General features: G+C 55.4%; 1 protein-coding gene across 38 annotated transcripts in view; it reads right to left on the reverse strand.

The window, feature by feature from the left end:
• Positions 1–696: 696 nt before the first annotated feature.
• TRAK1 (trafficking kinesin protein 1) overlaps positions 697–25,582 on the reverse strand; it is a 195,183-nt gene continuing 170,297 nt past the window's right edge. For 8 of the 38 annotated variants that reach the window (XM_070050990.2, XM_070050991.2, XM_089306490.1 and 5 more), the window contains 6 exons: positions 24,411–24,487; positions 22,644–22,880; positions 21,727–22,040; positions 16,193–16,540; positions 6,192–6,294; positions 697–3,388 (listed from right to left, as the gene is read on the reverse strand). In XM_070050990.2, the coding sequence (XP_069907091.1) occupies positions 2,587–3,388; positions 6,192–6,294; positions 16,193–16,540; positions 21,727–22,040; positions 22,644–22,880; positions 24,411–24,487 (1,881 nt within the window). In that variant the 3' untranslated portion in view covers positions 697–2,586. Of the gene's footprint in view, positions 3,389–5,342; positions 5,437–6,191; positions 6,295–6,397; positions 8,001–8,465; positions 8,538–16,192; positions 16,541–20,652; positions 22,041–22,643; positions 22,881–24,410; positions 24,488–25,582 lie in introns of those variants that run through there. The other 30 variants (XM_089306491.1, XM_051851809.3, XM_070050993.2 and 27 more) reach the window with 20 other exon arrangements.

The raw sequence follows: 25,582 nt of genomic DNA on the forward strand, positions 1-25,582 counted from the left end.
CACCCATTAGAGAAAACAGACACCTAGACCCTGCCAGGGATTCTGATGCAGGACCCCTGAATCTGACAACACCAAGGTTTATTTCCTCATTCTTCTCACTTGGAGACAGGAGGATGGAGACACCACCCTTCTATCATGTGGCCTCAGAGTTCAATGCACAGGAAGAGGGGCGTGGGGAGTCAGGCCTGGTCTTTCCCCGGCTCACAGCCCGCTGGCCAGAACCAACCACGTGGCCCACTCCACTGCAGCGGCTGGGAAGATCCACAGTCCACTTCGCCACCACTGCACTCTCCCGATCTTTCCAGCAAGCAGCCACACGTGCCTTCTCCCTGCTCCTCCAACACACCAGATGCTCTGCTACCTCTGGGCCTTTGCACCAGCTGCGCCCTCTGCCCAAATATCTCCCACCCACCCCCAGAGGCCTCTGCCCCATCCGCAAGAACTTTCCCCTCCTGCACATCACCCTGTCGGAATTCTCTGCACAGCCCTCATGCTTCCGCCTGGCTTCATCACCAGTCTCTCCATGGACGTCACGCGCTACAGAGCAGAAGCCTGACTCACTAGTGAACATCACTGTCCCCCAAATGTAACAACCCCTGGGACACAACTCAAAATATACCCAACGGATGAGCCCTAGGATTTACTCCTGTTCCCATTGTATAGGTTAAAAGGACAACACAAATCAGAATACCAGCGTGGTTTCCATCATTTGAGCTTATTTTATTGGTTCTCGTTAGCGAATGAGATTTTATTGTTGATGTCTGATGCATCACAACACACTTCTTGGTAGTGGCTGCACAATGTTGCTCATTTGATTTATTTACTACGCTAAATACTGCGGCCTCCGAGTTGCCGGTTTAGACACTGGTAGTTTGGTGGCAGCGCTGGCTCCTCGCTCTCTACACGGGGTGGTCCATTCAGCGCGTGGCTTTCACGTTCCTTTGTTACTCCACCTGCTGCTTTAAAATACATTCAAATCAAGGGAGATAACGTTACTCGCACAGAGCGCACACCTACGACAGTGAGGAGAGCTGAGAACATAATTAAAAAAAAAAAAACAGGTGTTAGGAGAATAAATAATTTGAAATCGTGGGACTGAGGCTTGCTCCTTGGGGACTCCTCTGCCAGTGTCCTCGGTGGACATGAGGCTGCCGTCACTCAGGGGCAGGACACTCCAGGTGGGGACACAAAATGACAACCTATTGCCTTGGGATGTTACCCTTCCCGTAGGAGTCTGGTCACGGAACCCCATGGCGTCCAGTGCAGTGCTCAGATTACAACAAATCAATCCCTGCTTCGATTGGGATGCCACCGATGCACCGTGGCCGAAGCTGGAAGGCGAGAGGGTGTTTGTTTACAAAACGGCACACAACAAATAATAAATAAAAGTTCACGACTGGATCAGTGACAGCGACAGGACCAGGCTCCCTGGTTCGTGCATGCGTAGTTCTTTCCAAAAGCACCTCCGTTGTTCTTCTAAGGACAGAAAGTGGCACACGGAGAAAAAGGGCTGGGGGCAGGGGGAGGAAGACACCTGGTTGTGACAGCCTCTGTTCCGAAACAAGACGGAAAACGGGACATAGCTGAGCCACGCTGGCCAGCTTGCGTTTCACCCTAAGGACACCAAAGCCTCGTTTTTCCCTGGAATCGGTTTGGTGTCGGTTCTGGTTCTCCCCGAGGTCTGTCCCTATCCCTTTTCCTTTCAGTCCTACAGTGGAAGCTGTCTTGGGCTCTGGTCTGAAATCGACTGGGTTGTGACACTGCGACCCGGAAGCACGCTGCACTGGTTAGCGGCTTGCGGTATCTGGAATTCCTCTTTTGGTATCACGGAACCACAGAGAGGACGCACGCTGTCAGGACTGCGACTTCCCTGCGTTTAAAAACACGGAAGGATAAAAAGCAATCACACAGGACGCAGAAGGGGCTGCTCAGTGTGAACCCGTTCTCTGCTGGGTCCGACGCCTAGGCTGACGGCTGATGAAAGAGAGCGTCACGCCTCAACAGAAAAATGACCGCGCACAGAGGCAGGGTCGCGCGGGTGGGAGAAGCCGGGCTGCCCGTCAACGGAAGAAGATCTCTCCCATCATGAAAAGCTACGTCAGCGGCAGGTGGCCAAGGCCCGAGGCTCCTAAGCCTCTTGTGGGGTGGCCGAGGCGAGGTGGCCCAGGGCCCCGGGGCGGCAGGTGCACTCGTGGCGTGCAGCGGGCAGTCAGCCCCAGGATTCACTGGCTTCCTATCCATGGGATAAGAACACACTTGGGAGTTTCAGTGCTTCTTGAGGGGGAAAGAAGACGAAGAGGAACCTTCCCCCGGGGTGAGCACAAGCCAAATCCTCGCGAGGGTGATGATGGTGCGGAGGGCCCTTCCTGCAGGGCCGGAGGAAGGGGCGGGGCAGGTGCAAGGTGCCCCGAGTCCTATGTACACATTCTACACGGCCTCGGCTCTGCCCACCCTGAGGCACGAGGTTGATTTGTCGAGCTCGGGAGGGCGCGGATGGAGACGGGAAGGAGGAGTGCGCGCGCTGTGGCGGGGTGGAAGGGAGGCAGCGGGGAGCGCCGGCCTGCTCTGGGGCCGCAGGCCCCCTCCTCACCGTAAGCTAGTCTGTTTGGGGAGCTTAGCACCCATCAAGATGCCTGAGGTGAGAGTCACAGGGGCTTTCATCTGCATGCTGGACCCCACCATGGTGGGGAAGCTACGATTCCGCCGGATGCCACTGTTGAGCTGTAGCCCGCCGATGGCACTGGTGACCGTGGGGCATCCCAGAGGCAGGCCCTCGGGGACCAGGCCTCCGGGGACCAGGGCGTGTGTTGGTCCCGGCGGCCCGCCGAGGAGAGGTCCCTGATCCTCAGTCAAGGTGTGGACATGCGCTCGCCCTGCTGAGTTCACCACTCTGGCCACCCCAAACCTCCTGACTTTGTCCACGAGGTTGAGGTTGGAGACGGACACGTCGGTCTGGCTCTCGCTGCTACGCAGGCTCTTCTTCTCCCTCACCTCCCTCAGGATGGAGCTGGCCGGCTTGGAAGCCAGGAAGTTGTCGTAGGGAGGGCTCGTGCACTTGAACTCGAAGGAGGGCAGGGAGGACGTGGGGGTCTGCATAGGCGAGTTGGGTGGGGTGGAGGGGATCACGGCCATCCTGGGCGCATAGGAGTGCAGGAGCGAGCCCCGGGCAGCCCTGTCCCAGCTCTGGGGGTCGTACACGGCCGCAGAAATGCCCCGCTCCTTCAGCAGCCACACCAGCCCCAGGGACGTGCTCATGGTGGTTGTGGACTCCCGGACGTTGGTGAAGGATTCGGCCAGGCTCAGCCTCCGTGGGGTGCACGGCGTGGCCACTGGCGTGGACTTCAAGTGGCCCGCGCTGCCACAAGCTGGAGTCGGGGCTGAGTTAAGGCTGGAAGGAAAGGAGGATGGGTTATTTGCCAGGAGTGCCCACAAGTGCCACAGGCAGGATCAGGGGCCAGTGCCCTGCTGGAGACACAGCTCGGGGTGGGGAGGAGGAGACACCTCTGCTCCTCCCTCTCACCTCTGGCCCACAGAAGCCTTTGATTTCCCTACACGAGGCTTGGCTGAAGTCGCCAGGAAGCTGCACATGACTCCCTTTGCTGCCCCCTGGTGAGCGGGGATAACCGGCCCCCACTCAGACACAGAAACAGGTGCAGAGGCAGAGGTGCCTTAACTCAATGTCACACCCAGCTAATGGATCCAAGCCCAAGCCCCAGGGACCCCAAGGCTGTCGGAAGGCAGGGGAGGATGCTCTCAGCATGCCTTGCTCAGACCACTGCTCCCTCTACCCAGGGCAAAGACGTGAGCCACGGCTGCGAGAGGCAAGAGGCTGGCAAAAAAAAAACAAAACAAAAACAAAAACAAAAAAAAAAAACAAACACCAAGGCCAGGCAGTGCTGGTTAAGTCCAAGGCAGCACCCAACTCCTGAGCCTTGGCACAGTGCCCTGCCCTCTGCATCGTGCTGTCCCAGTCCATCCTGATGGGCGGAGCTGTGGCCAGAGGGAGCCACCCCTAGCCTGTGTGATCAGACTGATGTCTACTGTGCTACCTACAAAAAGGCCCCTGGAGTGTGTGACGCCCGAGCTACCCCGAAGGAAAGCAGAGCGACTTGCTCATGCACGCGTGTCGTGGTGATGGAGGGCTCACTAGGTGCCAGCTGCTGGGAGCCAGCTCTGAAGGCCGTCAGGACAGCAAGGTTTCTCGGAGGGGCAGCGAGGTTGGGGGTGGGGTAGGCATGCTGTGTGCTTAAGAGATAGGACCGGTTTCAACAGCTGCTGTGGGGAGGCGGTGAGGACCTACAGGCATGCAAAACCTGCCTGTTTCTGAATGGGCACCACCCCTCCAAACAGTCTTACGGGGCCTGCCCTGGACTCTGCTTGAGGATTGCCAGCAGCTCTTGGAGCAAGTCAGCTGGGTGGTCCCTGGGGGCGTGGACAGAAGACCTGGCCAACGGAGGCCTGGACACCTTGGGCAAGGTACTAACCACAGGGAGGGAAGAAGAGAAGCAGGTCCTTGAAATGACCTGAGAAGCGCCCCCTGTTGCAGGAGAGAGCATTCGACGGCCAGAAACAAGCCGGAGGCACCATGTGGCTGGATCAGCCAGAACAGGTGCATCTCACATAAGCTCAGGAGTGGGCATGCTGGCGCGTTGGGAATACTCAGAGAAACATGAGATCAGAAACCACAGCAGATTCCTAAGGCTAAAAAATGTGGATTCCTCAAAAGGCACCGGAGGAATTGTACAAATGCTGATGTACAAGCAACACAGGGCAAGAAAAAAAAAAGTCTTGGATGTTAAATCCTGTCTACGCGGCCATTCCTAGCGAGCATTCCGTTTTGTTTCAAGAAGCCTTTCATTCAGACTCGGGCAGGCAGGACCACTCTTGCTGCAGCTTTTGTGGGTGTTTTGCCCAACAAGGCCAGGAGGACTTTTGAGTTCTGTGGCTGTAGCCACAAGAGTGCAAAAGTGACCCGTGGCACCGGCTCCTTCCTGGGATGCTCCAGGAAGCTTGGAGCAACCACTTTTTCCAAACATCGACCCACAGGACGAGGAAGCCAGGGGCTCCCGGGGCAGGAAGGGCAGACAGAAACGACAAAGCTAAAACTCAGAGACCCCCGTCTGGTGAGAACTGCAGGTTAGGCCTCGATTAGTGCCGGCACTCGGCTTCACGGGGGGCATTTAGATGGGTTAGGGGTCTCAACCATCAAGGCCGCGTTAGCCAGGCGCCACCACAGAGACACACCCAAGCCCGAGTCCCCGGGTTAGTGGCGGCCGCGCGTGCACACACAGCCCCTTCCACGTGACTCTGCCAGGGCAGGCACCTGCTGGCCGTGTGCTCACCCCCTGCCTCGCCCGTGGGCTCAGACTCTCTTGCCCTACACCTCCTGTCAGCTCAACGGGGCTTATGGCTGCTTCGTCGTCCTCCTCACATGACCTGTGGAGAATTATTCATAGTTGAGGGTGCTCCTCGGGGCTGCTCCCTCTGAGCGGCCCATGTCGCCGCCCTCCCTTTCTATTGCACCTGCCACCAACCCCCGGCAACTTGCTTGACTGCACTATGGGAAAAGTGCTGGGGGCAGGGGGGTCCCTCTCCTGTGTTGAGGGGGACCCTTCTCCATGCAACTGGGAGCTGTGGCTGGAATCAGCCTGGAGAAACCAAGCCACACCACACCCGTACTCTCTGTTGCCAGATGAAACCTCAGAAGAGGTGGACCCTGCCGGCTGTGTGGCTCGGTCTCGGGGGCTTGGTCTTGTTGGTCATTATGGTTTGCCCCTGGTGCATGGTTCCTTGGGTCTGTCCCAAAAAGCACAGGAGCTCCCCCAGAACACAGTAACACAGGCTGTTTTTTGCTCTATTGGCAAAAAAAATCCATCAGAACTGGCTGTAGGGCCAGTGGGAGTGTCAGCCTCGGTTGGTTAAAGAGGAGCCCATGAACCCATTCCGTGGCCAACACAAAAGGCCATCAGAGGAGGGTCCAGGTCTCTTCCCCTGAGCTGGATCTGAATCTACAAGGGCCTCGACTCAAAGGGAAAGAAGGACCCAGAACCGGTGGCTCACAAATGCTTGGGAGACGCTCCAGTTAGCCGCTGTAAGCCTCTCTGCTGGGCCTCCCTCAACATTAAGCTCTGCAGAGAAGGGGGTGTCCCGTCCCCATGCCACCGCTGCCCGCCTGGGCTGGGGTGCCTTACCTTGGTGTGACCCGCGTGAGCTCGTCTGAAGGATGCAGGATGCGACAGGTGGTGAAGGTAAAGGTAGAGTTGGTCTGTGACATGCACTTCCCAGGGTGGTGCGCTACATTGGGGGGAACAAAACACATTCCTTGCATCCAAGTCTGACCACAACGCACATGAAAATCCAGCGCAGCCCTCGACAGATGCAAGAAGCAATGAGCTACCTTGTGAGCTGGATCTGGGCGAGGAAGGAGAAACGCACATGTTCTGGATGGAAGGTGGTCGCTCAAAAGGGACCACGGTTTTGAGCACTGGTCTGCAGAGCATCGAGTTCCAGCTTCCGGCCCATTCCAGACAGGGTCCCTCATCAGAATCCTGGGGCCAGTAGTGGATCCAGTTCCGGGCAGGGGGAGGTGCTCAGCTCGTGGGCTCTTGTGGGTAAATTTGGTTTCCCTCCTCAGAGGTCTGAACGCGCTCTCTTCTTGCGTTGTGCTACGATTCACTGCGTTGGCCAACAGGGGCCACACCTCTGCCCAGGGGGTAGGGAGAGGAGCGGGCAGGGAGGGCGCTTAGCACCTAGCAACAGGGCAAGGCTCAGCGCAGCTCCCTTTTCTGTGCACACAAAAAGGGGCCTGGGGAAGCTGGCTCCACTACTGGCTATTGCATGGTGATTGTCATGGTGGCATGGGAGGCTCAGCTGCCTGGACAACAACGTGGGAGAGTCCCGGGATCAAGTCTGGGGTAAGTTGCCCTGGTGTCCCTGCTCCCCACCCTCGCTGCTTTCTTGCCGTCTCCGGGATGTCTGACTTCTAAGAGAACAAACAAGAGACGGCAACCGCCTGCCTTCCATTTCTTTCCTTCTAATGCTCTCGACAAGTTGTTGTTAAGGCAGCTGAAACCTATGCTGTAGGACAAGGGAACTCAAAGAAGAGTCAGGCCCATGCCTTGGAGAGCTGGCAGAGGAGCAAGGTGTAGAGTGTGCGGGAGACATCATGATTGTAGAGGCCATTCTCATTCATAACTCAAGCATAACTCGGGGAAGGCGGGGGGGAGGGAAAAAATAACAGATGCTGCACGAAATAGCATGCAGAATGAAGAGCTGAGTGCGTCCCCGGCTCCCGGCCCCACCCTCTGCCCTGAAGCAGCTCAGCCCCCAGAGACCTCCTGGGAGCAAACTGATTTAGGCTATCAGAGACCATGAGGATTCAAAGGCCATCAAGATTCACAAGGCCATGAACCAGAATCTTCCAGCTCCTTATGGTGACGTTTCCTTTTGGATTTGACAAAAAGGAAAATACGACAGCATGGACTTGGTGGCCCGCACCTACAGATCCCCCCACGGCTGACTGTGTCTTCAAAGAAAACCAGAGGGGAACAGCAACAACAACAACAAAAAATGTTGGAGACACACAAGCTGAAGGCAGGCAGGACAATGCCAGGACACAAAAATGGTGTCAGTGCCTTCGAGGAGCAAGGCAGGAGTGACTTGCCCTGGTATGGTCTGACCCAGCTCTGTGTGTCGGAGGCGGCTCCCGTGGCACCTGCTGTGGTGGCCAGGCCCACGATCACAGAAGCAAACTCTCAACCACTGGGAGCTCCAAGCCAAGTGTGAGGTGGAGGAGGGAGGGGGGGAAGAAAAACCCAAACACGAGGGGAAAAAACCAGCCTTTCGGAATCTGTATTTCTCAACCAATACGTGTGATTGTTTAGAAACTTGGCTGAGAAAATGCTGCGAGCGAAATAAAAAGGGACGAAGCTATGAAGGGAAGGCAACCGAACAATCACGATTCTCTGCGATAAAGTCTAGAAACAAAAGCAACAAAAAGCCTGAGAAAAAGCAGAATACCAGGTGTGTGGGGTTATTGGGGAGGGAGGAGGTGGTGGTGGTGGGGAAACATTAAGGAGGAGGAATTAAGACAGAACAGTTGGAAAAGAGAGAGAACGTTAAAAGAAAAAGAAATCAAACGAAGCAAGACTGGATTTCAAAGTGGAAGCTCACCCCCATTGAAACACACAGCCAGGATATGAAATCAAAAGGTCCCCAATGTTCTCTCCCCGCACCCCCAGCCCAGCACGTATTAGATGCGTTAATTGCAACAGGTAGGGCAAGATGGACATCAGCAGAAGCAAAACCCATCTTGTACAAATGGGCTTGGGGAGAGGAAAAAGGCTGCTAAAAATGTAGAAGACACCATTCCCCGGGAGCAATGGATAGACCGAGAAGGCCGAGGAAGATCAACAAGTCTCAAAAGTGCCAGAGCCAGAGCCAGAGATTCGGCCCCTCCAAAATACCGCTGGGATGCCCGGATGCATCAGCTCTCCCGTGTCACCACAGACGGCTGGGCCGCTGCCGCACCTCCCTTCCTTGAGATATGAGAGAGAGAGTAAGTGGCGGGCGTGGGACTGGGCTGGCCCGAGGCTACCCCACTGCTTGTCACACAAGGTCAAGGGGCTCGTTCCTAAAAGCCCTTGGCATGCAAGTTCTAAAAGCCAAGAAGTGCCCTGAACATTCTTGGCTGGGAGTTAGGGGTCCATCCCTATAACTCTCCTCCTGAGCCACCAGCCCTCTGCAGGTTGATGACCAGTGCGCATCTCCGGCCGCCAGCCAGAAAGCACAGGGTTTGTTGCATTTAATGCTCCGACGTCGTACTTAAACCCTTGTTTTTTCTTTCCACCTGACCACAGGGCTTCAGAGCGTTACCAGATGGGCAGATAATAACCAGGCTTGAGTATGCACACTGACAGCTGCTTTCGGCATTTTATTTAGGAATGAGTTTGCATTTCTATCCATTAGAAAACTGTTCTCCAGGTACTGAGACTGGCACAACACCTGATCAGCTTTCAACTCCATGCATCCTTGTGCTCTAAGCTGGTGACCAGGGGCCAGCACACAAAGTTTTGTTTGTTTTGAAAACACAGCAACACGCAAGCACACACACAGCCTTCGGCTGGCTGCAGGTGCATGTGCAGGGGGGCTCTGGAAGGGACAGAGTTCCCTGGGACCCTGGCATGCCTTCTGCCCAGAGCAGGTGTGTTTGGTAAGTGGTGCTCACTTCCTGGAGACTACCATGCCTGGGACTGACCGGGAAAGCGGATGCTCAGGCTGGGACCCCCCTGGTGTGCCCAGACTCTCTATGGAGACTTGAGACATGGTCGGCATTCTGTCCATCTGGCCGGCCACAGGATAAAACCTGCACACAGCTGCTCACACACCGCATTTAATCTCACGGAGCTTTCCTCCCCCCATCGGCAGGGAAAGGCACGCGGGACCGTGCTGGGAAGAGACACTGTTGTCGTTGTTTAATCTAAAAGTCATCATAAAGTCTGGTCCTTTGGGAGAACGCCCACATGAGGCCACACAGAGACACCACACGGTCCAAGTGCCTCTGGCATGTTTCTGTGGGGAAATGGGACAGACACACGGATGGACGGACACACACACACACACACACACACACACACACACCTCTGCATCCAGGCCCTGCAAGCTCCATGTACAAATGCACCTGCCAGCTCAGCAAAGGGCGCCCTGCCTTTGGGATGCAGTGAGCACCTTCCTCCTTCCTTCCCTCTACTCGTCTCGGGCAGTGGCCAACTTGTGAAAATGAAACACTCCTGCCCTTTTAAAACTTTTATTTTTGCCTTTTTTTTTTTCACTTGAGGATGTGTGAAGCTGCTGTCACAGGACTTGGATTGGCTTGGCAAGTTTTTATAAATTCACGAACAACACACACACACACAATTTCAGCGTTTGTCCCCGCATAAACAGCAAGCCGCAAGACAGGCCAGCAAAAACAAACCTCCTGGGAATTTAAAACCACTGTCGACCCAGCTGGAAAGTGTGGCGTGAATCGAGCCGTAAGGACATCAACCTGTGGGTTTTTAAAATTTCAGCCTCCTGGCCGGCGCTGCAGATCAATAGGCTAATCCTCCACCTGCGGCGCTGGCACCCCAGGTTCTAGTCCCGGTTGGGGCGCCGGATTCTGTCCCGGTTGCCCCTCTTCCAGGCCAGCTCTCTGCTGTGGCCAGGGAGTGCAGTGGAGGATGGCCCAAGTCCTTGGGCCCTGCACCCCATGGGAGACCAGGAGAAGCACCTGGCTCTGGGCTTCGGATCAGCACGATGCGCCGGCCACAGCGCACCGGCCGCAGCGGCCATTGGAGGGTGAACCAATGGCAAAAAGGAAGACCTTTCTCTCTGTCTCTCACTATCCACTCTGCCTGTCAAATAAATAAATAAATAAATAAATAAATTCCGCCTCTAACGACCTCACTGCCTGCTGCTCATGGAGGAGGATGGAGAATGTTCTTGCCTGTGAACTCTGGGAGCAAGGGCTGCCTTTCCACTCCCCAGCAGAAGGCTGAACCCAACGCTTTCCAATCCTTCCTTAAAGACTCTTTTTTTCTGCCTTATCTAGCCGTGCCCCTAACTTTTTCTGGGATTAAAAAAACATCGGGGGTGGAGGGAGGGGCTGCACTGTGGTATAGTGGGTTAAGCATCTGCCTGCGGCGCCCGCATCCCATATGGGTGATGGTTCGAATCCCAACTGCTCCAGCTCCCTGCTGATGGCCTGGGAAAGCAGTAGAAGATGGCTCAAGGGCTTGAGCCCCTGCCCCAACGCGGGAGACCCGGAAGAAGCTCCTGGCTTTGGATCAGCCCAGCTGTGGCTGTTGTGGCCCTTTGGAGAGTGAACCAGTGGATGGAAGACCTCTCTCTCTGTCTCTTCCTCTCTCTGTCTGTAACTCTGCCTCTCAAGTAAATAAATACATCTTAAAAAAAAAAAAATTCCAGGATGAGTACAATTGGAGAAGGCTCCGTGGCACTTCTGTTTGCCCCAGGACGTGCTGCGAGGGCACCTACTGTGCCAGGGATTCCTGTGGCTCTGACAAGTGTTTTGCTTTCGGGGAGGGGCAGAGAGAATCAAACACACTTTTCAGAGTTAGCAGAGCAGCTGCGGGCTGTTTCTTTTCCTCTTGCATGAAAGCGAGTTGAGACCAGAAAGCTTGTATAAATCCAAGAGGGCACTCTTTAAGCCCTTGGTTTCAGGCTTCCCCGGGGCCCTGTAACCATTTTCGTCTGCTCCTTAAAATGTTTCTGGAACACAGGCCTTGTCTGGCCCTGCCGCTCTCTGGAGACCCCAGGACCGTCTAGTGATCAGACACCTCGGGCCAGCAGGGCCCCGGGGGTTCCGATCTCACAGACTGTGAGCCCCATCAGAAGAGCTGGCTGCTGCATGACTCATTTGCAGTTGCTGCAAAATTTCAAAGCCTGCTTTCTGACACCAAGCTGTCTGCCTGCGCTGTGTCTGCAGCATGGCATTTGAAAGACAAACAATTCCACAGCGCCATGTACACTGGGTCAGAAATCCCCTCCAGTGGCCACAGCTTATCTTGGTGAACAGAGAGAATTTTTTTTTTTTTTTTTTGGAATGCTATTAAAAAGTCCAAAGGGGGAAAATGCAAAACATTTCTTTGGATCCTTTGGATATCAACAAAGCAAGACCTCCTGCACTCTGTCCACTTGTCCCTCCTTCTGGGGCAGATACTGCCGGGCATGGGCGGCTGGCCTGGCTGGGACTCCTCCCAGCTCCTGCTTTCCAGGCTGGTCCCACAGGGCATGCCCCCAGTGCCGCTCCGCCTGGCAGTGCGGGGTCCAGCTCCTCCGAGCCTCAGCAACTGTGTGTTCCCTCAAGGGTGCCACACACCCACCCTAGAAAAGAGCCCAGCACAGATGCCAAAGCCTCAGCAATTCACGCGCGCGCGGGGTGGGGGTGGGGGGCTCCTGTGGCTTTCAGAGGTGAGGATGCCATAGAGACACGGCAGTGGACAGGCAGGCTTTGTTCTGGAACCGTGAGCGGAGTTGACTCTGCTGTTTGCTTTGGCAGAGTTGGTTCTCTGGTTCTTGGTTTATTTTTCCACTTCTGGGTTGCAGCTGGCTCATTTTGAGCTGGTTTAACACAATGCTAATAGAGGAGCCCAAGGGCTTCCTTAGTTAGCATCCCCTGAAACAGGTGGGTATGAGCCCGTGTCCACTCTGTCCACTCCGACCTATCACTCCTACAGAATCCAGGCTGGAAGCAAAGCGCTCCCATTAGCGGGAACTCACAGCTCTCTCGGTGGAGACATCGGAAGGCATTTCCCTACATCCCAGGGTCTGTGGACAGGTATACCAAACTTCCTTCCAGCTCCACAGGGCTCCTGGGTCAACCTTCCCTCACAATCCCATCTGGACCCCGCCTCTGTGCTGTGCAGTGGGACTGGGAGGGAGACAGGACACAGGCTGCAGTGGCTTTATTCCAGTTGGCCCCTGCCTTGAGATGAAGCTGCAAAACGGTGGTTTCCAGAACCTTCCGTCTACCTCCTTCCCAACACCAGCTCTTTTTCCCTTCCATCATTCAAGAATTGCTCCTGGACTGAACCTCAATCTATGTAGATAAAGAAGTGACCTGGGGCTAGTGCTGTGGTGCAGCAGGTTAATCCTCCGCCTGTGGCACTGGCATCCCATATGGGTGCTAGTTCAAATCCCGGCTGCTCCTCTTCCAATGCAGCTCTCTGCTGATGGCCAGGGATAGCAGTAGAAGATGGCCTACGTGCTTGGGCCCCTGCACGTACGTGGGAGACCCAGAGGAGACTCCTGGCTTTGGATTGGCCCAGTTCTGGCTGTTGCGGCCACTTGGGGAATGAACAAGTGAATGGAAGACCGTTCTTTCCCTCTCACTGTCTATAACTCTACCTCTCAAATAAATAAATAAAATCTTTAAAAAAGTGATCTAAGGAGCTGGCTCTTGGCTCCTGCCTCTGGTGACACAGGTGCTGCCCAGTTAGGGGATTTCTCTGGGGGTACTTTTGACCCAAAAGTGTGATTTTTGTCCTCTACACTGACCCTAAATATGAGCCAGCTCCCTTGCAGGGCCACTGTCTGATAAGAAGCCGTGGTTGGGGCCTGTGCCATGGCTCACTTTGTTAATCCTCTGCCTGTGGCGCCGGGCTCTAGTCCCGGTTGCTCCATCTTCCAGTCCAGCTCTCTGCTGTGGCCCGGGAGGGCTGTGGAGGATGGCCCAAGTGCTTGGGCCCTGCACCCGCATGGGAGACCAGGAGGAGGGACCTGGCTCCTGTCTTTGGATCGGCGTGGTGCACCGGCCATAGCAGCCATTTGGGGAGTGAACCCGCGGAAGGAAGACCTTTCTCTCTGTCTCTCTCTCTCTAATAACTCTACCCATCAAATAAATAATAAAAAAAATTTTTTTTAAAAAAAGAAGCCGTGGTCTGCTAGAATCAGTTTTCAGGTATTTCTGCCACATGCAGTGGTCTCCATGAGAGAGCACTAAACAGACTGCTCTTTAATTTCATTATTGGTGTTCATTCATCCCACCTCTTTCTCACCCTTAAGGATCCAGGCGTCCAAAATAATTCCAAATAATTCCAGCATTTCCCCCTACCAACTAGAAGACAGAATTCTCACAGGACATGACAATGACTGCTTCTGCTAGCGTGTGCTCCGTCTAGGAATCCAAACGCAAGGCAGGTCACTGAAATAAAGTAAAACTGTAACCTAAGAATTGTTTTAAAATCCATTTTAATCATCTAAATTAATTACAGCACAACAACAGAAAATCAGCCTTTTAAGACACGGGATTATCAAAATCAGTGAATGATGCTTCAAACAGTACATGAAAATCAGGCAGAGACTCAGAGCTCAACACTTCTCCATGGGATGCCAGAAGTGCCTACTACACAGTCTCACCCACCTCCTCCCATCACGCCAGTCTTCCAACGGCTTCCCCCTACTGACTCTTCCCACGCACAGGGTAGCTCCTGGGACTGTACCATTGGGCAACAGAAAGGCCCAAGCACTGAAGACCAGACCAAGGGGAGGGGCAGTCCATGACTGTACACCAAGGGCCATGTCTGGTCTCCAGGGTGACCTACTTGATGCTTACATTCCAAGCATCAAAATGGTTCTGTCATTCCCAGGAGGGAAAAAACACAAAACCCAGCCCGATCACTGCACACACTTTCCATCTGCATCGGACCTGGAGTCGCATGCAAGACCCAAAACCCACGTGTTGAAGATCAGCCCCTTACTAAACGCCCCTCGGCAGCCTAGAGAATGCCATCTCCATCACACGCCCCTCCCCCGACCCCTTCTACGGCTGCCGCCGTCAACATGCCTCTCTGCACATGAGGCTGCCGGGCTGAATTTGCTGCTGGTGGGGTCGTGAGAGAACCGCGTGTTAAGGAAAAGCAGCCTTGACTTGAGCTCTCCAAAGTGGTCCCCTCCCCGCCCTCGGCTCCTCCAATGAGAATTCTCTGTTGGCCTGATGAGCACCAGTTCTTCAGTGTTAATTCCCAAGCTGCACCTCACGGTGCTTCTTGGACCTTCCAGGGTTCTCTTCCTGTCCTACCCCTGAGGCTGCAAGGTGGGCGTCACACTGGCCACGATGCCCACCCTTTCAGCCACAAGAGCCTGCCAGACACCATGCTCCTGTCCCTGGCCTCCCTTCCAGATGGACAACAAAGGGGCTGTAAACCCGCAGCTGCTCGCCCTTTCTGGAGTGTGCAGACAGGGAAGGGTAAACAGTTTAACGGGTTTAACCTGGTAAATTAACTACCTTAAAAAAACATCTCAAATCATAAACCCGTGTGCTGAACAAACTCTTTCCACTGGGTGATTCCCCTAAAGTTTATGTCAAAGAAAAGCCAGTAGCACATCCACGTTCCTCGACCACAGCTGTCTGAAATCGGCCAGGGGGACTGGGGTCACCAGCAAGGTGGGCAAGGTGTGTGGTTTGGAGCAAGCAGCGGCCATGCTGCCCACAGCCCAGCCGGTTCCCTGAGCATCAGGTCTTCGTCCCAGCGGCCGCTGTGGGCTGGACCACTCTGCAAACTCATGGTCACAGCTCTAGTGCTTGTGGGGACAGGGCACGGGGTCAGCCCCATGTCTTTTCAAGATTCTTGTAGCACCCTCTCTCGGGAAGAGCCTCATGGCACGGGCTAGGGCTCAGGAGGCTGTGGAGTATTCTTAACACACTTGTCAACAACCCGCTGGTGGGGATAGAGCAGTGCACACCCCTGTGCTGCAGGCCGGAAAGGGAGGAAGCTGACCTGTGGAGTGTTGTCTGAGGCCTGAGCATTCCCTGGGCCTCTTTCTATTTGGATGGAGGTCAGGGATTGTCTGGGTCACCTGCTAGCAGACCCAGTGCTGGTCACTGCCCTAACACTGCCCAGCTCAACTCAGACAGGTTTGGAGCTCACCAGGGGTCTTGAGAATCTGCCCCTTTGGCCGGCGCCATGGCTCACTAGGCTAATCCTCCACCTTGCGGTGCTGGCACACCGGGTTCTAGTCCCGGTCAGGGCGCCAGATTCTGTCCCGGTTGCCCCTCTTCCACGCCAGCTCTCTGCTGTGGCCAGGGAGTGCAGTGGAGGATGGCCCAAGTGCTTGGGCCCTGCACCCCATGGGAGACCAGGAGAAGCATCTAGCTCCTGCCATCGTATCAGCGTGGTGCCCCGGCCGCAGCGGCCATTGGAGGGTGAACCAACGGCAAAGGAAGACCTTTCTCTCTGTCTCTCTCTCACTGTCCACTCTGTCAAAAAAAAAAAAAAGAAAAAAAAGAAAGAAAGAAAATCTGCCCCTTAGATGGGGGTGGGTTCGGGGTTGGGAAGAAGGGCACTGGTGTTCTCAGGGGACCCCAATAATCCACTTCTTTTTAGCAGCCTTTCCTGCACCCTGCACCTCCCCGCTTCGAAGCCCTGTAAGGCCATGCACCTCCAAGATGGGCAGGGAGCTACACCCATCTGTTACAAAAGAGAGGCATCGGATTCTGTGTTAAAAAAAAAAAAAAGAAAACAGAACAAAACAGAGCCGCACAACGGGAATGCCTTTCGTGGTCACCCACAGAGACGAGCGGAAGCCACAGACAGAGAGCCGCTACGGATGGTGCTCGGGACAGACGTGAGAATGGCCCAGAACTGCGCCTCCGGGGAAGGTGCCAGGTTTACAGGACGGACGGCAGTGCCCTCACCAGACCCCTCCTCCTCCTCCTCCTCCTCCTCGGCCGCTGGCGGCTCCTGCATCTCCTCTGGGGAAGCCTGAGGCCGGCTCGGGTAACTTCTGCTGCCTGAGACAGTCACGCGTGCTCGGAACGTCTCACCTGAGGTCTCTGGGTGCTGCACTGGCGTGGAGGTAGCTAGGCCCGGGGGAGAAATGTGGTCACCTGTGTCGTCTTCTTCGAAGTCGTTAAGGCAGTACACTTCGTCTAGGTCAACGTCCAGCGTCCGGAAGCCCTTGGTGACTACACCGGGCCGGGGGTCCAAGATGCCCCCCAGGTGAGGCTGTGCCAATTGCTGCCAGTGGTGGAGAGTGGCAGAACCTGGTGGGAGAAGAGGGAGAGAGGGAGGGGGACAGGGAGAAGAGAGGGTTAGGCTGGGGGCTGAGGACGGCGGCTGTTACCACCCTCACAGTGCTGGCGGGAACCCCGGCAGGGCCTGAGCCCACACAGGTGGACTATGGGGGAGGGGCCCCTGGCAGAGCTGCCTCGGCTCTTCGCATTAAGGAATGGTAGCCAGTGCTCTACCATGCCCGGAAGGGGCACCAAGGTAAGGAATTAACAATTAATCTCTTTAAGAAAGTAAAATGAACGCCATAGATTATACCGAGGATGTTTGGCAACAGTGTCTTTTATTTTTCATCAACTAATGTCAACCCCCAAATTCAACACATTTTCATCTCATAAAACAGGAGAGGGAAAAACAGCAAGGCAGGTACATGGGGTGGGCGTGGGCCACGGCTCCCGACTCTGTGCACGGAATACACACTGCTGGCAACGGGGAACACCTAAGTTCTGGCAGAACCTGAGACTCTGCCCAACCGACCCGTGGTCACCCACGGGAGCAGAGCAGGAAGCACCCAGACCTCAGCGGAAGGTGACCGCTGTCCCCTTTGACTCAGGCGTTCTGGATTCTACCGAGCCACCTGTAGAGGCTGCAGGGCGAGGCAGAGGGGATCGGGTTAAGGACGTGTGACTTCACAACACAGAGGCGGCCACACAGACATCCAAAGCCCAGGACCCCATCTGCCTGGAGACACCAGACCCCGGGACTCAGATGACACCGTGAGCTCTGTGGCAGCCGCAGAGTGTGTCCCCAAGGCAAGCTGCTGGCACCAGCAAACATCCTTCCAGACTTCCCTGGGAGCACCGGGGATGACAGGTACCAGCCACCTGGGGAGTCAGGGACCAGGCGGCAGTTGGGGTGGGAGGAAGACAGCAGTGCAGGCCCCCGCTGTGCCCGGTGAGCTCCCCACCTGCAAACACCACTAGCAAGGGACTTCTGGGACACTCTCAGGCAGAGGGTCTCGAAAAGATTTTGTCAACGGGCAATGTCAAATGCATTTAAAAGAAAGCAAGAATTGTACACACCGCCAATGCATGTCTAAAGTAGTCCCAGACACCTGCCTCGAGGCCTGTCCTGGTTTCCAGTGGGTACAGGTGCACCAGCACCCTGCCTAACCTGCACCCACTGAATCTAAACACACAGTGCTTAATGCAAAAAAGATAAAGAGGTGACTATAATCAAACAGGGCATCCCACACCCAGTGACAAGAGCAGTTCATTCTCAACCTAAGAGGACTCTGCACCCCCGGGCCCCAGGGAACATTTTGCTTCGTGGTCACAGGTGTGGAGGAACAGAGACGCTAATGGCATCAGTGGGCAGAGGCCAGGGGTGCTATCAAACACCCCCACAAGCACAGCACAGCCCCCATACCACCCCTGCCCCAAATGTCAGTGGTTCCAAGGTTGACAACTCACACTCTGGAGTTGTGGTTCCCGATTCGCAGTTCCTTCTAGAATCTGAAGGAAGTTGCAGATCCTTTCCCCAGAGAGTGCTTGTGTGCCAGCAGCACTAGGCAGACACAACCAGGTCTTTGTGGAGCTGGGGAAACCACCGGGTGGGCTCTCGGTGCCAGGGGCCAGAGCGTTGTTGCTTTACAAGGCTGCTAGCCCACGTCCAGGCACTCCTGTATGGCAATGAACTCTCTCCTCAAAACCAACCAAGGAAGTAATACTACCTACACTTCACAGGAGGCTCCCTGGAGTGCGCTAACTTTCTCAAGTTGCTGAATTAGCACTGGCGTCGCCAGGGTTCAGAGACAGAGGCCAAATTCAGTAATCTCAGGCCGATCCCTGGCTGCCCTCAAATCCACAGGGCTGAGGACAAGGACACCAGGATTCTAGCCAAGAGCCCAGACCAAGGAAGCAGCCGTGGCTGGCCCCCAGGGTCAGCAGCACAACTCCCAGGAGGGCGTCCTGGAGCCCCCAGCAAGCGACACACGCATACTCCTGCTGGTGGGAGTTGCCGGCCACCCCAGAAGTTCTACACTCATGCTAAGGAGCTAAGGAGGCAGGCAGTGCACAGATAACACATCTGCAGCTTTCAAATCCCACGGGAGGGAGGTTGTCGCACCAAGAAAATAGTCCAAGGCTTGGCCTCCCCCTGGTGGACACTCAGTTCAGCACGCACTGCACCTGCAGGGCGCCACGCCCCCTGCTCAGCTCAGCACGTGCTGCACCTGCAGAAAGGCGTGGGGTCTCCTGCATTCCTGGAAGCTGCACAGTGCGAGGATGGGTCCTGCTTGGACCTGTACCCCACGCCCTGGGCATTTCTGCCTTGCGAGGGTCTACGTTTACAGCTTATTTCATTTTCACGATGGCTCTGCCGGCTCCACTTTACAGATGTGGAAACTAAGCCAGGAGAGGTACAGGAGCTTGCCAGAGGCTGCGGGGTTGGTAAGTGAGACGACTTGGGGGCAAAACCAAGGCTGGCTGCAGCGTCTGCTCCCTTAACCACACGCGCTTCCCTTGACACTACAGGGCGTCCGAGTGAGACGTCCACGTGGCCCGCGCCTTAGTGAGAGCCACGGTTGGTGTGCTCACGGCTCCTCTTCCCCAGCCTCTACTTGTCAAACACCAAGTGGACAACCACTGTACTCTCAGCTGTCTCTCTCTCTCTCTCTCTCTCTTTTTAATCAGTTCAACTAAGACCTGTCCACTCCTCCCACCCACATAGCAATGAGGCTGGGGCTAAGGTCAGAGACAAGGAAGGAAAGGCCTCTTGGTGTTCCTGGTTAGCACCAAGGTAGAATTCTATGGGGTCAGGGCACAGAGAGTGGGGAAACCCTAATGACAGTCACTGCCCCTTGCCTTCCGCCTGCTTTCCTCCCAACATTCCCATTGAAGTGTTTTCGCATCACCAAAAGGGGAGAACACTGGGGTTTCAACGTCAGAAGGAAACCTACTGGCCCGTGTGCAGTTAGAAGTGCACGCGGGTCCCTAATTGCACAGTAGCCTATTCGAAATACCAACTGGATTCCAACGAAAAGATGAGCAAAACAGGGAAATACCGCCCGCCTCTGTTTGTTCAATGCAGACATCTGAATTGCTTGTTCTGCAAACTCCTAAGGTCAGATGAAGAGACAAGAGAGCTAGCATTTCTTAAACACCCAGCTCGGCCGGTCTTGGCTGACACAATAAGCAGATGGTAAGAGTAATTAAACAGATAAGGGAGACAGAGATGTTAGACACAGATTGGCTCTCTGCAGGGATCCCAGCCGACAGTCCCTAGGGGCCTCACCCCAGGTACCTTTACCTGGGCTGCTAGAGAATGGGGTGGGAGTGGGGCGGGGTGTGATGGAAGAGGAGGATGCAGGAACAGAACCCCGCAACGGTCAGTTGACACTTGCAGGCCTGCACTGCTGCAATGCCTGCCAGTCTCGAATGAACAAGCTTTTACCAAGCACCTGCTGGGTGCCTGGCATGATACGAAACACATTCCATTTACTCCTCCCCAGAATCTTGTCTGACAGCTGTGAGTCGGCCTCACAACAGACTTTACGGGGCTCAAAAGGTGCAGTGGTGCAGCCAGCAACCACGGGCCAGGGCTGCCGAGAGCCCACAGTTGGGCGGGCTTCCATGTCAGCACCCCGCCTTGTCATGACACACGCAGTGACCCACACCAACGAACTAGGGTGGAGGCGTGGGAGAGCTGTATTTCACACTGCTGAGGAGTTGAGAGAACTACAAAATGGAGTCCAGGGGATCCGTATCGTGAGGCTGTGTTGCAGGCCCCGTGATAACACACGACTTGTGAACGGTACTGGCTTAGCCTCCTGGGGCGCCGAGAACCACACGTGAAAGACATCTTGCACATCTAACAGGATTTCCTCTCACTCTATTAACTTATCACAGAAACACTGCCACTGAGGTTACCCGGGTAAAAGGAAGAAAGATGAGTCGGTCAAGCAAACTTTTTTTTGAAAAAAAAAAAAAAAAAAGCTCTTCCTGTCATGTGCTCGGAAAATGAAATAAAACACGAATTCTTAGGGGATCTGACCAAGCGCACAAACACACATGAGGTTGAGATGAGAAGGTCCAATGGGCTTTGAGAGACAAAGGAAGAAAAAGAAAAGAAAGGCAGAAAGGAAAAATTGCAGAAATGGAAGATTTTATTGAAAGAAAAACAGACACAGCCGTGGATCAGAAAACAATCGCCAAGCTTACAAATGGGATAAACAATTTAAAAAGAGTCATCCCTTCCCTGTTACCTAGGAAGGACTAAAAAAAAAAAACAGTCATGAAAACAGAGTAGCGGCCGGACCTGTTCCTTCGAAGAACAGGGCACCCGGGCAGGTCTTTGGTGTTTAAGCAGCACCACCTGGTCTCCCAGTGCACATCCCAGCAGGGGACAAGGCTGCCTCCAAAGAGACAAGCCCGTGTGACACCTCTCGGGCACGGTGCCAAGATACACATGCAATGCAGAAGTAATGCAACTGCAGCTTTAAAACCTCATGGGGCAGGGGGTGAGATTAGACGGAGGAGAGTTTTTTCAAAGCCAGAAAATACAGTCCTACAGAAATTCCGGTGTGGCTTTGCGTGGGAAATGTAACAGAAAACAGAATTCTCAACACCTTCTCAAGCTCGCATGGGTTTCCAAAGGAAAGGAGGAAAAACCAAAAACTGCAAAACACTTGGGGGTGGTGGTGGTGGTGGTGGTCTTGGCAGGGTAGCAGGAGGTCAAGGCTTCATATTTCATAACGCAAAAATGAAAGCAAAAAAAAAAAAAAAAGAAAAGAAAAGAAAAAAATGGAAGGAAGGTGGCGAGTTTTCCCACTAGTCTGATCATCTGCAGAGCCCCCGACACTTGAAAGGGGGTCGTCCCTAGGAAAGTATAGCTCCAAGGCTTGGCCTCTGCCTGGTAGGCACTCAGCGGGGGGCACTTGCTGCACCTGCACAGCGCCACGCCCCCTTCATGTGATGCACCAATCAGAACGTGGGAGCCCACGAATCACAGCTCCCTAACCCAGGGGCCGAAGTGCGGAGCCCCTGCCCTGCCCACGGCCCCAGGCCTGACCCTCACAGGAACTCGAACCAGCAGCGCGGGTGGCTGTCGCGGAAGAAGAAGGAGTAGGTGCTACAGAGGGGGCCCGCGGCCGGGTGGTGCATCAGCGACCACAGGGAGTCGCCCAGGAGGACGGAGAGGGGCCGAGGCCCGCTGCGGTCACCTTCCAGCGGCTTCACGATCTGCAGCTTCTCCGGCAGGTACGAGCGGCTGCTGAACGACATGCCCGAGAAGCCCGTGAGCTCGGAGAAGCGCGAGTGCGCGCCCAGGGACATGATGCTGTCGGTGGGCGTCAGCGAGCCGCTGCGCAACTCGCCCTTCTCCGCCAGCTCCCGGAGCTTCCGCTCCTGCTCCTCCTCGAAGAACCTTCTCTCCGACAGGTAGTTCTCCCGGCGCAGCGACAGCCGCCTCAGCGCCGTCTCCAGGTCGTGGGAGCCCGGCGTGCCCGGCGTGCCCGGCTTCTTAGTGCGCTGGTCTCTGCGGGGAGATACGACACGGGGCGGCGGTGAGCGCGCGGCGTCCAGCAGGGGGCGCCAGAGACCGCCATGGCGCAAACAGGTGCCTACCCAGAACACTTGGGCGGGCTTGGGGTGCTCGGTTTATTTTATTCTGGGGCAAAGACGGGTAAGGGGCAGTGCCTAGGCTCCCTGCACCCATCCATCCTGCCAAACCACACCAGAGACGGGGTCGTCCTCAGTCTAGCAACCTCCAAGCCACAAAGAGGCTCACAAAAGCAACCAGGCTGTGGCCTAACAGTGTTGATTAGGAGGAAAAAAAATATATACACAAATACACCCGCACACATATATACACATACACTCATTCAGCCTCCCTTTCGGTGGTTTACAGAAAAGCAGGCTTCAGCCATCATCCCGTTCCACCCCTTCAAGCTGGTTAAGAAATCGGAATCACCACCAGGCATGACTGAGCAGGTCAGCCAGTGGAATGGCTCCGGAGCACTGGAAGGCTTGCATTTATCAGGTGACCCCCATGCACTTGCCCCCGACGGTGACCCGTGTGCTGTCCACACTGCCTCCCCTCTCCCCAAGACAGGACGCCGGGGGCGCCTGGCTTGCTCACCCCAGCTCGGCTGCCTCGGTCTCCAGGATGATGCTGTTGGTCTTGTTGTCAAGGGTGACGCTGCCGACGTCACTGCCATAGAAGCTGGACCGGGGGGTGCTGACGCAGCTGGACAGCAGGGAGTTGATGGCCGAGGACTGGTTGGAGCCGGGGATGTTCATGGGGGAAGGGGTCAGAGACCTCTGCTTGACCACTTGGTTGATGCTTCTCACCGTCTCGAAGACTCGCTTCTGGTGTCTGGGGAAGAGGCACGATGACGTCCATGAATGAGCAGGGGCCGGGCTGACGTGGGAATTCAGATGACTGGCTGAGAGGCCAGCAAGGCAGCCGCCCCATGACTGGCCCCCAGGGAGCCTGCTCCCCTGTGCCTTCCATCACTGCCTTTGTGGTGCAGAACACTCACTAAACCCACGACTGCAACCCATGTGCAGTGCAGAGCAATGCGATGGCCATGCAACTCCTAAAAGTGCCGCTAGCAGGAATGACACTGCTTCTCACATCCCTAAAGCTTGGCCTGCAAATAAAAATGCTTAGCCCCTACTTTGCTCTCCCAGCTAGCTTTTTTTCATGATATCCATGGGAAAGCTCCATGCACACTCCATGGCACTTAACAAATAGTTGCAGAACAGTATGTGTCGATTCTCCATGTACCTGAAAAAGCAAAGCTTAAACTTCTCCTAGTAGACAATATAAATACCAGGTTCGCCATTTCTGAGACTCAGCGGAACCACCCTTTTGAGGTTAATTTGTTCTCTTTTAAGGAGAAAGGGCTGTTTCCACAATGGCTGCTTCCTTCAAGGCTACAGATCTGCCATGGCTCACCTGGACACCTGTCACTCCTGAGTCCTGTCTACGGAGTTTGGGTACAGAGCAAACATGATGGAACCTGGTCCACAAGTTTCTTATCAACACCTTGGGGCAGGCTGTGTGCAAGATCTGAATGAAGTTATAGGAAGAGAGATGGAGACGCTGCTAGCCCAGGGTGTACCCAGAAAGGAAGCGGAAGCCTTGCTCATCAGCCCTGAAAGAGCCCTCTGTTTTCATGCTGTTTCCTTCACCGCTGTTTTCCTTTTCTTAGCAGATGTTAAAGATCAGTGGGGCCAGTGTTGGGGCACAGCAGGTAAAGCCACCAGCTGCAATGCTAGCATCTCCTATCAGAGTGTTGGTTCAAGTCCTCACAGTGACTTCCACTCCAGCTTGCTGCTAATGTGCCTGGGAAGGCGACGGAAGACGGCATGGCCCAGGTGCCTGGGCCCAGCCATCAGTGTGGGGAACGCGATGAGTTCCTGGCTCCTGGCTTTGTCTTGGCCCAGTCCGGGCCACTGCAGGCATTTGAGGAGTAAACCAGAGAATGGAAGCGCTCTCTCTCTCTCGCTCTCTTCCTTCCTTCATCTCTCCCTCTCTCTCCTTCATCACTCTGACTTTGAATTAAATTAAATAAAATAAGTGCTGTTTTCTGCCAAAAAAAAAAGTGCAGTTGTGTGAAGACAGAGCTGGTATTCAGAGATGGGAACCCGTGTCCCTCCTGGCTCAGCTCTCCGGAGGTTCATAATGTATCTGCAAGACCTCACACAAGGAGCGGGGAGCGGGGGGTGGGGGGTGGGGGGCCGGCTGCCAGCTGTGCTCTATGCCTGTTTCCCTTAACCTGGCCCGGGAGGGACTGCGGTCGGTGCTGCGGGGGTCCAAGGCTCCGACACTGCTGGGTTTGACCACAGGGCACAGGGTGGTCTCGGGGAGCTCAGGGTTAGAAAAACCGTGCAGCCGTACGTGATGTCGGGAGACTCCGGCTCTTCCAACTGCAGCTCCTTGCGCATGGTGCCCTCGATCTCTGCTGCCAAGGAGTCCTGGGAAAAGCCAGAAGACACAGGGAGTGAGTGGCGACCCCAGAGCTGTGCCTCTGAGAGGGGCGTGCAGGCCGGGGAGCCACTCCCCGCCTCCCGGCTACCCACAAGGTGAGGTCCCCTCCCTGCCGACTAGCCATCCACCTGCTCATCGCGCTGAGCAGTTTTGTCCCGTGGAATCCTGCACTGCCTCCCCCACAGACCCCAAACAGCCGGGTCCTTGCCAGTTTTCTGAATGGTTCCCTCATTTCTCTCTCTGGGGAGGTCATGAGCTTTGGCTGCTCATGTCCCAGTGGGCCAGGCCCCAGGATTAGACTCCACCTTCTGCACAGCCATACTCCTCTCTCTGAGACAGAGCCTAACACGCAAGTCCTGCCTCCCGCGGAACTGAGGCAGTCAGGTGCCCCCAGAAACGCACCTGCTGAGCACCAGAGCTGAACACCCACGGAGCACAACCTAAAGGGAAGGGCTACAACCGAGGTAACCCAGAGAATTTCCCGGGACGGTGCCGTCGTCCTCTGTCCGCAATGTCCCGCGTGGGAGCCACTCGCCACGGCTGGCTGCAGAAGCCCTGGAGCCGTGCTGGCCAGCGTGACTGTGGGACTGGCTTCTTCACTCTACTTCATTCTAAATGATGTAAGCTGACATGGCTGCAGGTGGCCAGTGGCTGGCCAGCAGGCAGGGTATGGGGACTGCACACTACCCGTCTGCCCATCAGGCACGAGCACCGGGAACACAGCTGAGCTCCTCCCTGTTTTACTCAGCAATTTCAAGGGCAGGGAGCAGGAGAGCCTTAGAAAAGCAGCTGCAGGGCCGGCGCCGTGGCTCAATAGGCTAATCCTTTGCCTGTGGCGCTGGCACCCCGGGTTCTAGTCCCGGTCAGGGCGCCGGATTCTGTCCCGGTTGCCCCTCTTCCAGGCCAGCTCTCTGCTGTGGCCAGGGAGTGCAGTGGAGGATGGCCCAAGTGCTTGGGCCCTGCACCCCATGGGAGACCAGGATAAGTACCTGGCTCCTGCCATCGGATCAGCGCGGTGCGCTGGCCGCAGCGGCCATTGGAGGGTGAACCAATGGCAAAGGAAGACCTTTCTCTCTGTCTCT

Source organism: Oryctolagus cuniculus, chromosome 10 (assembly GCF_051225735.1).
Source record: "Oryctolagus cuniculus isolate XC-2025 breed Fujian yellow rabbit chromosome 10, ASM5122573v1, whole genome shotgun sequence".
NCBI lineage: Eukaryota > Metazoa > Chordata > Mammalia > Lagomorpha > Leporidae > Oryctolagus > Oryctolagus cuniculus.